At 40.4% G+C, this 15,966-nt stretch overlaps 1 protein-coding gene across 1 annotated transcript in view; it reads left to right on the forward strand.

The window, feature by feature from the left end:
• The window catches only part of Nox1 (NADPH oxidase 1), a 24,756-nt gene continuing 8,790 nt past the window's right edge, over window positions 1-15,966 (forward strand). Inside the window, exons 1-8 of the mRNA XM_028778279.1 lie at window positions 1-93; window positions 3,777-3,872; window positions 12,320-12,430; window positions 12,645-12,729; window positions 13,036-13,187; window positions 13,295-13,476; window positions 13,566-13,698; window positions 15,669-15,761. Of these exons, the coding sequence (XP_028634112.1) occupies window positions 49-93; window positions 3,777-3,872; window positions 12,320-12,430; window positions 12,645-12,729; window positions 13,036-13,187; window positions 13,295-13,476; window positions 13,566-13,698; window positions 15,669-15,761 (897 nt within the window). The 5' untranslated portion in view covers window positions 1-48. The remainder of the gene's footprint in view (window positions 94-3,776; window positions 3,873-12,319; window positions 12,431-12,644; window positions 12,730-13,035; window positions 13,188-13,294; window positions 13,477-13,565; window positions 13,699-15,668; window positions 15,762-15,966) is intronic.

The following is a 15,966-nucleotide window of genomic DNA, read 5'->3' on the forward strand; positions in this document are numbered from 1 at the left end:
CAGAGAATCCAGACTGCTCCTAGGGAGGCTCTAAATCTCCATTTGACAATGGGAAACTGGCTGGTTAACCACTGGCTCTCAGTTTTGTTTCTGGTAAGTGGTATCTTATTTTCTATTAATTAGGGATGCTAGCTGAGTAAGAAGACATCATGTTTGTAAACATTTGTGAGGTTATTCAAAAGAGAAAGTGTCCATAGCAATTATTTGCCTTATAAAAACCAGTTAACATGTAGAAAAAGCCAACTCTAGGCCAGATGAGAGAAGAAAGCCAGATGATTGGCAGTTGTTGAGGTTGCCAAACAATGAGGACTTGCAGTTGAAATTTGTTTTCATTTTTTCTCTTTTCCTGTCTATCTTATTTCCAAACTATTGACACAGAGCCTTCATTTCTATCTCCCCTATAATGCTGACATCAAGATTTCATAAAATAATTGAATGCTTGAGATTAAAGCGATCTTTGAGATCATCTTGACCCAGCAATGCTCTATAGAAATAGACTGTGAGTCACTCGTGGGATTTCTAAATTATCTCATACTTGTGCTGAAAAGGACAAAAAGAAGCAGGTGAGATTCGAGCAGTGTAACTTGTGGACATTCTTTCCACATGTAAGTGACATATACAATACCAATATAATTTCTATTGTTTATTTCTAAGTCTTCAGAAGACTGTGTATTTCAGATGCACAGCATATCAGAATTAGTCACATTTAGAGTCTTTCATGTCTACATGCTGATAGCTAGCTCCTGCACTACACAGAGTAGATATAAAATGATCTCCTGAGTTTTATGAAGAAAATCAATAAAGATGGCACACAGTGAATTGACAAATTATGACTCTGACTCAAATCCAGTTCACTGGTGTTCAGGCCAGAACTTACTTGTTCACCATTCTTACATGGAATCCCTTTCTACCTACTTACCTACACACACACACACACACACACACACACACACACACACACCATCCCTTTTCTTAACCATTCTTCCTACATTTGTAAGTCACACAGACACACCTATGTGTGAGGGGCCCATGTCCTACTTCACTCTCCTAGGATTTTGTTTTTCTTCTAGGCCTCTCTCTCTCTCTCCTTCCTCCCTCTCTCTCTTCCTTCTTTCCTTCCCTTCTTTTTTTCTATCACTTTTCTTGAGTTCTATAAGACTTTTCAGGTGTTACAGGTAAAAACTATGCATTGCCCTTACAGGGATTTTATTTAATATTTAATGAAAAGCCAAGAGCTTGTTTTAATCAGGCTATCCCATGATTTATGTTTTTAATATTCGGTGCCCTGTGTTTATTTCCTTCTGCACTATAAGAGAAATCATTAGCTCAGGAGACGGGAAACCTGGCAAGTGCTTTCAGTTTTGCTACTAGATGACCTTGACCAAATATTTATCCTGTCCAGACTTCAGGTCCCACATGGTATGGGTGGGTGGTGATAGATCAACTGGTGGAGGAATGGGCGATTCATTAAGTGAACCGATTAGCTTCAGATCAAGGCTGTTTGTTGCTCTAGAAGCCACTGCATCCCCTCTCCTGCACTTGTGTTTAACTCTCTGGCTTCTAGTTTCCATCCTTTCTTCTGCAGCTCTGCTGGCAGGCTCAACTTCTTGCTATTTCTGGCATGTGCCCCTATGTACTATTTTTAAATAATGAATAAATTACTCAAAAATATTTTTACTCTTTCTTCCCAGGTCTTGCACTGCACCTTCTTTTCCATCCACAGTGGCTCTTCGATGTTGCTGTATCTCAGTTATCTTGCCTACAGGTGGTCATGGAACAATGCAGAGTTTTGTGTTCCTGAGTCCACTCCACATCCAGAAATATTCTGATCCCCCCAAATAAGTTTTTCTGTTCATCAAATCCACTCACCTCCCACTTTATTTGTTAGAAAATTTCTCATAAGAATACTATATGTACATCATTCCCCTCTTTTCCTTCCAACTCCTCCCATACACCTCCTACTCCAAATATCTGTGCCTTTCAACTGTCCTTTTCCACTGTCTCTAAAATAAATCGATTCTGGGCAAAGGAGGCAGGGAGGAATTGATTGAATGTGGTGCTTATTGTCCCAGCTAACTTGAGAGGCTGTGCTGGAAGGAAAGTCTAAGCCTAGAAGCTCAAGACTAGCTGGGCAAAACCAGCTAAAATGAGACCCCATCGCTCTCACACACGAAAACAGAAGGAATGGAGGGAGGGATGGAAGGACAAAAGACAAAAAAGAAGGAAGAATGGGGGGAGGAAAGGAGGAAGAGAGAGAGGGATGGAGGAAGGGAGGGAGGAAGGGGGAGAGAGAGAGTGGGGGAGAGCTATTTTGGTAATAATGGAACTTCAGCTCTGAAATTAGCATTTATTAAGCACCTATACACAAAGTATATTTCACAAGCATTTGTTGTTGCAAGCCCTACAACTGCTATGAGGTAGATAACTCATTTTACAAGTGAAAGAATTGATCTAAAAATTTAAATGTCTAAGGTTACAGAGGTGCTAAATGGTGGCACTAGAATTTGAGCCTCAGGTGTTCACTCCAGTGTTATACTTAACACCACCTTACTCTACTGCTACAGGTCTATGAGTTGTCTGTAGCTAGGTCATATGAAGGCTAAGGCCCTTTACCTGTGGGATGATTTTATACTTGGGGATTTGGGGTAAGGGATGTATCAAAAGGCATATCCCTGTGCTACAGAGATCTGCTCAGCTGCAGACTAGCACCTCCAAACTTGAGGTAGGGCTCAGTTGGTTCATCTCCATGGCAACACATAGTGGGTTCCAAATTGTCGTCTTAGCCAGTGTGCAGAGGTTTGGTCAGACACACACAGTCTTCACAGCTCAAGCAAAGTCCAAAACAATAGGTTAACTTGTAAAAGAAAAAAAAAGTCTCACAACCTATAAGCAGAAAAAATGTCAGGGTGTAATTAAAGAGACTGGCTGATCTGGGAATGGTTCGGCCGTTTTTTTTTTTTTTAACTCCCAGTGGGCATTGTTTTAAAGATGCTAAGTTTATTCTTGGTTTCTTCAGAAATTCATATGTTTACTTAGCGCCATCTTTTAGGTGCAGTTGTTTGAAAGCTCCAGTCTGTCTAGGAACTGGCAAATGTTTCCAAAGAAAGCCAGCTGTGTATTTTAGGTTTATGCAAGCTATTTGGTCTCTTTTTCTAGCTACTCAGCTTCACCATAGCAAGACAAAAAACATCCCTAAACAATATGGACCAGAGCAGGTCCATTCTACTCCCACTTTATATATACACTTAACGACATCTGAGTTCCATACCATTTTTTTTTTGTTTATTTATTTTGTCATAGTTCTAAGAATGCTATTGATTGATTAATGGATTTATTAACTATTTCTTTTTTTATTGGATGTTTTATTTACATTTCATATGTTGTCCCCTTACCCCATCCCCCACCCACCCAGGAACTCCCAATCCCCTCACCCCTCCTCCTTCTTCTCCATATCATTTTTATGTCACTATGCATTATTCTCTTGATGCTTTCAATCAGTTAAAGGGAAACAAAAATTCAGACACTGAGTTTTCAGGACATGAAATCTGGTGATGAGCCAGATGTTAGCCATGGGCTTTAACTTGCTGATCCTGCTCCCCAACATCTAATGCATGTTTCAGATTGTTCACTCTGAAAACAGGTTAGATTCTGACAGGACTATAGTAATTTAAAATGAAAGTAGATGAAGACAAAGTGCTCAAGATGCCCATATCATTTTCTATCTCTTTCGTACACCATTCCCAACTCCTTCCATGTTCCCTGTTTGCTTCTTCTAGGTTTCTTGGTTGGGGCTGAACATTTTTCTGTTTGTGTATGCCTTCCTGAATTACGAGAAGTCTGACAAGTACTATTACACGAGAGAAATTCTTGGGGTAAGTATTGTGCTGTGATGTGGAGAATTTCTATGTTGTTTTTTTATTTTCTTTCTTCTTTTTAAGATGTAGTCTTACAATGTGGCCCCACAATGGCCTAGCTCTTGTAATCCTCATGCCTCTGCCCCCCAGACAGCTGAGATTACAGGCACGTGCCACCAGGCCTGGCTACTGTTTTCTTTTGTGGTTGATGTTATTTGTTACAGTCTTCCATTTCTGCTCCTTCCTGATCCAGAGTTTTAATTTCTTCTGGGGCTAGGTTTACCAGGGGGGAAATACAGGATGCTCATTGAAATTTGAATTTCAGATGAACAATGAATCGCATTTAATAGGTATACACTCCAATTATACACAGAAGTATACAAAATATTCATAGTCTCATGTTCATGTAAAGTTATTTTTTAATTTGGTTTTTTTTTTTTTGAGGTAGGGTCTCATCTGCCTCTTGGCCTCCAGAAAGCTGGGATTACAGGCGTGTAACACCACGCCTGGCTTCATATGAAGTTCTAATTTAAGTAAACAGGCAGTCTTTTTATTTGGTACATCTGACAATGGATGCACTCTTCAGGCCCAACGAGGAAAACAAGAACTAAAGGAAACTATTAGGCAGTGATTCACAGCTGGTTTTCTAAAGCTCAGGTGATATTGATCCTACAGGGTGCCAGATGGCTAAATAGACAGAGCTCCTGCCGCTGCTTCCACTTTGGCCAGAGCAATTGTCCCCTGTAAGATGGTCTCCTGTGTATGATTTTAAGGAAGAGTTTGATGACCTAGAGATATAAATGATAGGACACTTGCCTGATATGCTCAAGTTCTGGGTTCAATTCCCAGCACTGTCAAATAACGTTTTGAAAATAGTAAGGAATAAATAGACAAAAGAAGAAAATAGAGGATTAAAAAGGAAATCTTGGTTCAGGCTTGTGAGATGCGTTGGCAGGTAAAGGCAATTGCCACTAAGCCTGATTACCTGAGTTTGATACCTGGGACTCACATGTAGAAGAACTGACTCCTGCAAGTTTACAAACACACACACACACACACACACACACACACACACACACACACACACACTTTTCTTGAATCATTAAATTCTTGGATCAATGCTTTTATTGCAATATGAGGCATTGTGATGGTTAGTATATGCTTAGCCCAGGGAGTGGCACTATTAGAAGGTGTGGCCTTGTTGGAGTAGGTGTGTCACTGTGGGCATGGGCTTTAAGACCCTCACCCTAGCTGCCTGGAAGTCAGCCTTCAGCTAGCAGCCTTCAGATGAAGATGTAGAACTCGCAGCTCCTCCTGAACCATGCCTGCCTGGATACTGCTATGTTCCTGCTTTGATGATAATGGACTGAACCTCTGAACCTGTAAGCCAGCCCCAACTAAACGTTGTCCTTATAAGTGTTGCCTTGGTCATGGTGTCTGTTCACAGCAGTAAAACCCTAAGACACTAAGTTTTGTGGGGCTTGTAAGAACTAATGCATGTGCAGTAATGCAATGCTTTGTGTATAATACGAGCTTACTAAGTGCAAACTACAGAGTTGAAGTTCCATTACTACCAAACTAATTTGCTCTCCTTTTGTTATTGCTATTGTTTGTTAAAATCTTCCACTTCTTTTGCAAGTGGTTATCAGCTGGACACAGCTTCTGGGTTAGGGATGGGGGGCACGCATCTACTCCTTTCAGCTCTTGTACTCCATCTGATGCAGACCCGTGCAGGCAACAAAATGTCATTAAAAATTAAACGAAAACTTAAGCAAGCACAGCTGTGGTTTAATGCCTTCCTGTGAAATAGATACATAGGACGGAGGGGAGGGAGTATGATGCTGTAGAACTCAAGGCCTACCAAAAAGTTGGGTTATCTCAGGGTAAGGACAGAAATGAGAAGACTGGAAAGGTGGTAAATCAGGTACAGAAAAGGGGGACAGAGTTAGCTGACCACACATGTGGAGGTGGCTGGGAGGAAACCCGGAAGTGAGGCAGTTTCTTTCCAGAGTGGAGCACCTACCTGGGTGCTTCTGGCAGCTTGCTTTCCACTTCTCTGTAGCATGGATTAAGAGGTGGGGATTGGGTAAACCACGTTCATCTCCACGGATCTTTATTTCCACGAAGACTCACACCGTGTTCATGTTTAAAGGCAGCTCTCCTTTAAAAGGATCTTTTTGTCATTATAATCACAGGACACACGTTGAGATCACACGACACATTTGAACGTTCTGGTTATTGCTTATTTCACCCCGCTATTTTCTACGTGAGAAGTTCATTCTCCACCCCCCTTTAGAAACAAAAGTTCCAAAGGAAGTGCTAATTTGTCTTAAAATAGCCTTATATTAATAGAATGATACAATAAATATGACTAGTTATTAAGGATCTTCTTCGTGACCAAAAAGTCAACTGCAGAAAAATGAATCATACCGATATCCTGTGGCTGTTTTGATTTCTAAAAGCCCTATTTAGAAATGAATTATAGATATAGAGAACCACACAAGAATCTCATAAAAACACTAAAGTGGGAGCCATAATATATACACAAAGGACCTGTAGGGTAATATATGTATATAAATTAAAATTTAAAATGAGATAATTAAAAAAAAACAACAAAACAGCCCTGACAGGACATTATGAGACAAGGAACTGCCAAAGATGCTATTTTCGTCTTCTGTTGGCATCTACAGCTGGGCATGGGGCCCACTACTCTTAAGAGTAGTCTGTTTCCCTAGTGAGACTGTCTTGGAGGAAAGAATTTTCATTTGCAGGTGGTTATCAATTAGAGTTAACTCCAGAATTGGGGATGGTCCACTTCTCCTTTCAGTTCTATCTGGTACAGGCTCTGTTCACACGGCCTCAGTCTCTGTGAGTTCAAATGTGCAATGACCCTTCTTCTTCAGAGGGCCTTGTTTCCTTGGTGTCTGTCGTCCATCCCCATTGACTCTGACTCTCTCTCTCTCTCTCTCTCTCTCTCTCTCTCTCTCTCTCTCTCTCTCTCTCTCCTCCTCCTCCTCCTCCTCCTCCTCCTCCTCCCCTTCCTCTTCTTCCTCCTCCTCCCCTTCCTCCTCCTCCTCCTCCTCCTCCTCCTCCTCCTCCTTTTCTTCCTCTTCCACTGGGTTCTCTGAGCCCTAAGGGAAGAGATTTGATGGAGATATCCTGTTTACAGCTAAGTGTTCTACTCTCTGTTTCTTGTTCCTTTTCTTAGGCCACTTTTCTTCATTTTGTCCTATTCCATTGTACTAGTTTTTGTTTTATCTTATCACTATATTATATATTATATTCACTTAGAAGCCTGCTTATTTTCTAATGAGAGAAAGAAAGGGGTGGATCCAGAAGGGAAGGAAGGTGGGGAGGAGCTGGGAGGAGTAAGGGGAGGGGAACCATAATCAAGATATATTAGGTGAGGGGAAAAACCTATTTTCAATAAAAGGGAAAAAATGAATTACAATGATGCTGTTTTCAATGACTATCATTGTAAACATTGTAAACAAAGTGTGTCAGTAACATGTGAAAACCCATTCTATCTACTCCCTAGAGATCAATCACCTGGTTACTAGGTTGCTGTATGTGTAAACAGCCACACTGATATGTTCACAAATGCATCAGACAGGCACACATTTTGTTTTTTTGTTCCAAAGATAGGTAATGTTTACTTACTTTTGCATTTTGATTTAATAAAAGTTGTTCTTTTTTATTATATGTGTCTACAAATACAGTAGGGCTCATTATGTTTTCATTCAGTCAAAAAGGGGATCACATTCCAGATACTGGATGGAATATCACTTACTACACTCAGTGTGTCTTATGTACCTTTTTAGGTGTCTGCAGTCAAGACACCTCATTCTAGCTTACAACTGCAAGCATCTCTTCCCAACACTGCATTCAAGGACTTCAAGCTGGTATCTTCAAATCCAGCATGTTTACATTACCCAAATAGGCAGTTGTTAGAACTATGGAGGCTCCATTTAACAGGCTTAAAATGTCTACGGACTGTTAGCACAGGAAGAGACAAACAAAATGTAGTATATACACAACAGAATGCCTTTCTTACTTCAACCATAAGGAAGAAACAGAATTGGGTTATTTGCAGAAAACCCAACCGATGCAACTGAAGATAATTATATTAAGAGAATCACATCAGCCACAGAAAGGCAAACATGCAGTTTTCTGTCGTTGGGGAGGGTGTCTCAAGTTTTAAATGGGTAAATAAAGCCACACATGTGTATATGACATGAAAGTAGAAGTAAAACTGTGTGCTGTCTGGTGTGAGGCAAAGAGGATTAGAAGGCAGGGAGGAGGGTGAGATAAAGAAGGGTATGGGTGGGAATCTGACCAACATACAATATGCTTGTACAAAAGAAAACTAAAAGGTAAACTTACATTTTAAAAACTGGCTTTTAGATATCTACAATGCCTATACCACCGCTTTTCATGTTTGAAGAGTATCAGACCTTTCTATTGATGGAGCATAATTTAATCATTACCTATGGTATTTTTAAAATTCATGCTCATCTTAGGAGAATATAGAGAACCATTCAATTAACTATGAATCATGGAACAAAGGAGCAGAGGAAGGAATTTAATTAAACTCATAGTAAATAATGCCTTAGTGACCACAGAATTTCAATAACATTGGTTGATATAGAGAATTGAATATACATTGGGATAGCTCTATATGCTGCCACAGAAATGAAAAGGGTTTTTTTTTGTTGCTTTGGTTTGGTTTTTGTTGTTGTTGTTTCTTTTCTTTTCTAAAAGAATTCATCCTGGATGGATAACTGCCACAGAATGTGGAGATGTGAAATTATAGTCATATATTTTCAATTCACTTGCCAATTTTAGCTTCAAGAGCCCTCTGTGACTCAAATAAGTACACTGTGGGAGCCAATGTGGAAAATACAAGATCTTTGGGATGAGCAGAGAAAATTTCTTCTGCAATGGAACAGGCTGTCTCAACCAAAAACAGCCGGAGTGTGATTCAGCAGTGGGAGAAAGCAAGGGTCATGTGAAGCTTCTGAGAGAGAAAGCAGTAGGAAAGCTCTTGCTTACTGCATTGCCTGCTGTTGAAAGCCATTATGGATGATAGCAACCTTGACCTGACTTGCTTTACTGAGGCCACATTGTCCTGAGTTTACGGTGTATGAAAAAAAATGGTTTTCGTTTTTTTTTCTTTTCCTCTTTTTTTTTAATAGTTGACAACATTTCTTCCTCCCTCCCTCCCTGACTTCCTTTTTCAAATTACCATATAAAGTAATGGGTTTCCATTATATTTTCATACATATATGTCGATTTGACTTTGTTCTTATTCACAATGCCTTCTCCTAGTCTCCCCTATGCCCAGCTTGCTGGATTCCTAACTCTGGAAATGTCCCCTCTTCTGCTTTCAAGTCACATGCAATCTAGTCCTCTCATTTTTTTCTACCTCCACCTTACATAAGATCTCTTCCTTTCCTTCTATGGTCCTTTTCTGCTTTAATGCCCTGCATACTCACAGACATAGAGACAGACACATGCATGCTACAACAAGGGAATTTCTCTTTCTTCCATGTGTGTCCTGGGGATCAAACTCAGATTGTCAGGCTTAGCAGCAAACATCTTTACCAGCTGAGCCATCTCACTAGCCCCCGAGGAACTTTAGTTTCATATAATCTCACTTTTCAATTCTTAGGGTTTTGGCCTGTGTTATTACTCTTTTGCAGAAAGACTTGCTTATATATTGAAGTCGTTGTCTCAATGTCTTTCCCTAGCACAATCAGAGTTTGAGGCCTTATATTCAGGTCTCTAATTCATTTTAAGTTGATTTTATTTTTATAAAGTCATATGTGTTTACCTCCATCCCTCAATAGATGTATCTCCAGCTTTTCCAGCATCATTTGATGAAGAGGCTGGATTTTTCTTAATGTGTGTGTCTGACACTGTTGTCAAAATTTAGGTGGGGATAAGTATATGGGTTTATTTATGGGTCCTCTATTCTATTCCTACAGACAATGTATCTGAATTTTAAAATTATTTACTTTTTTGTGTGTGATGTGTGTGTGTGTGTGTGTATACACGTTTAAGTACTTCTATGCAAAAGCCAGATGTTAGGTCTTTTCCTCTATCCCTTTCCACATTATTCCTTTGAGACAGGGTCTCTCAGGGAACCTGGAGCTAGCCAGGTAGCCAACAAGCCCCAGTGATGCTCCTGTCTCCACCCACATTCCCTAGCCATTGTGGTTACAGGTGTGGCTCTCATGCCTGGCTTTCTTCCTGGGTGCTAGGGGTTTGAATCCAGGTCCTCATGCTTACATAACAATGTTCTTCCCTGCTGTACCATCTCCCCATCCCTTAATATGTGTTTTGTGTCATTGTGTCTATGTTGTTATGTATAATTTGAAATCAGGTTTTGTGATCCCTATTTCGGGGAAGTTAGCTCTCCAGTGGTCGTGGGTGTGGGTTCTTGAATCTTGATGGGCTGAGTTGTGGGTCCCCGAGCATCTTCCGACCCTCGTGGGTGACTCAGGGAGGTGCACCTCTGGAAAGAGGCAGAAGCACGGGATTCTTGAGTGGTCCCCTTCCACGCGGCGCCAGGTAGGCGCTGAGCTGTGAGAAGCCACTGAGGCACCTCCAGGTGGGGAGCGAACTCAGTCTGAAGTTCCATGGGGGGGGCAGGGGTTCTTGAGCTGGGGATCCCCAGGCCAAGAGGCAGCCGGAAACTGACTAGAAGCAAGGGAGGGAGAGGGAAGCCTGACCTCACCCCGCAAGGAGTACTCACTTTGCTCGGCTGCTATGCTAGCTTGCTTGAAGAGGTGGGCATCCTCGGTGGAACTCCACGGCAGGATCCAAAAGGCACAAGGAGTCCTTTCATGATGGATGGTAGTTGAATCTGGATGCACCCCCACTTAGGTCAGGGTGGACCTGACTTAAATAGGGAGGGAGGAGGATCTGGGGGTCTGGGGGTCTGGGAAAGGAATGTGGAATTGGCTATGCCCTCTGGCCTTTGATATGGAAATCTCTCTAGGGCCTGAGGCCTATAGTCACACTCTCTACTTGTGGAGGGTGATGTAAACCTCTCTTAGGGAGGGGCTATATTGCCCCACGTGATTGAACAGCTTAGATCAAATGGAGGTCTTCACCACATGTCAGGAGCCTGGATTCTGGGAGGGCGGCGGCATAGACACCTGTTGGGTCTCTGGGTTATTTCCAGTCAGTGCTTCTACCAAAACCCAAGCTATCCTTACACGACCCCACAACCTATAGCATTAGTCTTTCTACTAAAGGTTTCTTTGGCCATTAGGAGTCCTTTTGTACTTCATATGAATTTCAGATTGTTCTTTTCTAGTTCTGTGAAGAATGTCATTGGAACCCCGTGGGGAATTGTATTGAATCTGTATGCTACTTTCATTAATTTATCCATTTTAACAATATTGATTTTCCCAATACACAAGAGGTGTGCCTTAATAATTATTTAAAGGGGCTAAGATATTGTGAATTCTCACCCACACTTGTCTTTTTAGTTAGTCATTCACAGGCACACATGTAAGACTCACCAATTAGCTGAATTGTAATGAAAAAATAGCCTGGCTGTTCCCCCACCCAAATACTGCCATAAGATTGTCAAAATTCATAGCCAGCATTCCAAAAACATAAAGGAACTTGGAGACCAGTAATATAAGTTAAGAGGTTGGGTTTAGCTGCCATGGAATTGAGCATATTATGAGCCTAGACCTTTTACTGAGTTTGCTTTATGGTTCCTGGTCATTCAAGGAAATCATCCCAAAATTCTGCACATAAAAATTACACTTTCTTGGGGGCCAGTGCTTACCTAGCATGGAATGGGCCCTGTGTTTCCGTGCCAAGTACTGAACAAAGCTCTCCTTTCTATCTCTAGCTATATTTGAGAATATTGCTCCAAGGGTTTCATTTTAAATGTGTCTTGCATAACTGGTTAAATTTTTATTTTCTATGCAAGTATTACTTTATTATAACTTCAGTATTAGAAAATATAGAAAAGAGAATAAAATAGTCATCATGCATAATTGTACCTTAATATAACATTTAGTTAAAATATATATAAAAGGATGTATGACCTCCAAGGCTATTTTATGAAAGGCAAACAATAAAATCATAATTAAATGCATGAAATAAAAATACCCTCTGCAAAATGTTGCATCCATAGACTGTCTTTGCTAATGTGGAATTATTGGATCTTGTTCTTGCTCACATTAGTAAATATATCACCCAACAATTGCAAACCACTCTCACGGAGATTTCTCAATTCAATTAAGTACATTCAGCACATTTTCCTCTGTTTGGAAACAGAGAGATTGGCCTGATATGCCAGATATGCCAGAGAGGGTGATGGAGGGGTGCAGGAAGCTGTTCTAGTATCCATTTGCTCATCTTAGAAAAGTAGACTGGACCAGTCCTCACCTGCTAGATGCTGAGATAAAGTAGCGTCTCTCTTTTCTCCTCTGTTCCAGACCACCTTGGCCTTGGCCAGAGCATCTGCTCTGTGCTTGAATTTTAACAGCATGATGATCCTGATTCCTGTGTGTCGAAATCTGCTATCCTTCCTGAGGGGCACCTGCTCAGTGAGTTCCAGCTGTTCTTAGTTCAACTTTCACATTAAAGAAAGAGGACCTAAAGCTCAACACCAAAGTCCTTAGGAATGGAAGCCAGAGGTCTCCTTTGGTGGATGAGGCTGGCATGGTATTGGTGTGCTGTGCCTAAGCTATGTTGGTGTGAATGAGTGAATTTCCTAAGACTGGCTGTGGGTACCTGACCAGGATGATTTTGCATTTGTAGTTTTGCAACCGGACACTGAGAAAGCCATTGGATCACAACCTTATCTTCCATAAGCTGGTGGCATATATGATCTGCCTATTCACAGGTAACTTGGGCAAAGCATGCAGCCATGGACAGTAGGCGATTCAGGGTGTAGTGTTACTTGCTTGTGTATACAAACATTAAAAAAATATTTAATCATCACCTGTAACTACTTAAGAGACACCTCTTAGATCCATATTCATGGAGTATATAGTCAGCTCCTTTGGGAACTGAATGGGTGGGGGAAAAAAGGTCTTGGATCTTTCTGTGTAGTTGTGCACACTATGGAGTCAGCACTATAGGTTGAGTCTCTTATTTCAGTGGGGTGTGGTTCCAGAATGTTCCTGACACTTCCCATCTTTCCTCTTAGCTATTCATATCATTGCACACCTATTTAACTTTGAACGCTACAGTAGAAGCCAACAAGCCATGGATGGATCTCTTGCCTCTGTTCTTTCCAGTCTATCTCATCATGAGAAAGAAGAAGATTCTTGGCTAAATCCCATCCAGTCTCCAAACATGGTGAGGTGATTTGGTGACAAAGAATGGGTATCTGGTCATGATTAGGAAGATCATGGTATTCCTGGTGGATTTTTTTTGTGCCAGGCTGACATTTTCTCCTTTCACAGACAGTGATTTATGCAGCATTTACCAGTATTGCTGGCCTTACTGGAGTGATTGCCACTGTAGCTTTGGTTCTCATGGTAACTTCAGCTATGGAGTTTATCCGCAGGAATTATTTTGAGCTCTTCTGGTATACACATCACCTTTTTATCATCTATATCATCTGCTTAGTGATTCATGGCCTGGGGTAAGGTCTTCTGGTCCCCATTCTCTTATCCCAGCTCCCCCATATTTCATAATTCATTATCATAAACTGACCTACTTTCTACGTTTCAGTGGGATTGTCCGGGGTCAAACAGAGGAGAGCATGATTGAAAGCCATCCCCACAATTGTTCACATTTTTTTCATGAGTGGGATAAGTATGAGAGGAGTTGCAGGCGTCCTCATTTTGCAGGGCACCCCTCTGAGGTAAGAATGCTATGAGAGAATGACTAAAGCCTATTTTAATGTTACCCCTGTTACATACTGTAATTATTATTAGCTCATCATTGGTTCCTTCCTATGGAAGATGTATACAATCTTCCAAAAATCATCTGTATCAGGCAATTACAGAGATGCTTGAAAGAGATAGGATTAATGGTGGCTAAGTGTTGTGGGACCTCCCTATAGAGGCGAAATAATATTTACTATGCTGCAGTTTTGCTACCTGAGATAGATGATTTCTGAGGTAATTCTTTCATATCCATTTTGGGACAGAAGGACTAGAATTTTGTAAGATGAAGTAAAGTCACGATCAGTAATTAATGGTGCTTATATTTAGGTCTAGGTTTTTTTTTTTTTTTGAAATCCCACTCAAATGTTCATGGAGAAAAATCAAAGCATCCTTGAAGCAGGCTATTTTTAATGTTATAGCATGCTTGATAATCATTGTTTCAGTTTTTATGACAGCATGCAAAGTGCTTGTTACACAGGCATAAGAACATGAGTTCAGAGCCTCAGCATGCGCGTAAAAAGACGGCAAAGCCATAGGGTCATAACTGAGCAAAGCTTCAGCGTTGAGTCTACTGCAATTGCTAGGCGCAGGGCCATGGAGGCCATGGAGGTCAAGTACAGTGCCAGACCTAGATAGATAAATGGGTGGATGGACAGATGGCTGGGATTAGAGTGGATTCTATCAATAGTGGGGACTTAACTGAGTTGAAGTCAGCTGTTAGATGTCATGGTCTTTATGGAACCCAGGTGAGGATTATTGCTTATCAGTGTATTTTCTCCATATAGTGCTGGAGACACATTACATTGGCCTGTTTTAAGGTATACTTAAGTTCAGAAGTTACTTTGATTGGCCATATAATATCTCAAGGGTGAGGATACCAGTTTTGCCACCCAAATGTCTGTTCTTTCCACAAACATTTACAAAGAGATAGTCTTAACACATTCACCATTTAAAAAGTAGATAAATAATACATTTTTATCAAAGATAGTTTAAAAACATAAAAATTGTTAGAGGTGAATTCATATAAAACCTGAGGTGATCACTCTATGTCATAGCATCTGTCCTGTATTGTCAAATATTCCATTTCAAACATTTGTTTTTAAAATATCTGCCATATGGCATTTTAGTCATTTTTTCTTAGTCAATATTTTGACCAATATAGTTGTTATGGGCTTTATGCACGCCCTCATTATTTTTTTTTCAATACCTACTTTCTAGAAGTGAAATTCCAGGGTTAAAAAGAGAGGGAAAGCTTTGGACTCTGTTGCAATGCACTGGCAAACTGCCAACTAGGAAAGTGCTGTGGACATCTTTAGCTACATATGTGAACACGTGGACTGTTCTGAATCCCATTTAATTCTGGACATTTATTGCTGAACTTTGACTTCCAACTATAAACCTCAGCACCCAACTTGATGGACTAAAGTGTTACTGTGTTGTTTAAAAAAATCTGTTTACTTTTGGTATTTTGTGGTGCTGTGATAGAAGTTAAGTTTTGTGTATTCTTACACACACACACACACACACACACACACACGACCCACTCCCATTTTGCTAGCTTACTATTCAATCATTTACTTCTATTGTGCATTTGCTTTTTCATTTTTTAAAGAATAGACTAGTTTTCTTAGATTTTCAAAATTTTAAATTTGAATATAATTTCACACACACACACACATGTACCCTTATGCTTTATCTTTGCCATTTGCTTCCTGATATGACCTGCAAATTTCAGAGAATGATTTATTTCATTAATGAGATTGACAAACAAAACTATTGTTTTATTTGTTTCCATTCTAAAGTTTGCTGAAATTAGTGACTTGATAGTGATATATAGTAGAGAACTTAATACATCCGTGCTAACTGAACAAATGAACTGCTACTCAAATAAGTTCTAAATGAGAGACTGAAGGTTGATTCCATTCTTTACCCTGTCTTTGTGTAGTCTTGGAAGTGGATCCTCGCGCCGATTGCTTTTTATTTCTTTGAAAGGATCCTTCGCTTTTATCGCTCCCAGCAGAAGGTTGTGATTACCAAGGTAACAAAATATACACTTTCCATTGCAGTGATAAAAGTTGTGTTCTACTTGAATGGGGAACTAAATTGTCATGATGTTCACCCCGAAGGCATAAAAAGAATTTTGGAAAAGGAAACATGCTTAGTGTCTCCAGTGCTGGACAAGACTGTAGGAAATAGGGCTTTGGCTGGAACAATTCTATGTTGCAAGGTACAAACAGGGGACT

Source organism: Grammomys surdaster, unplaced genomic scaffold, assembly GCF_004785775.1.
Source record: "Grammomys surdaster isolate TR1022 unplaced genomic scaffold, NIH_TR_1.0 61, whole genome shotgun sequence".
NCBI lineage: Eukaryota > Metazoa > Chordata > Mammalia > Rodentia > Muridae > Grammomys > Grammomys surdaster.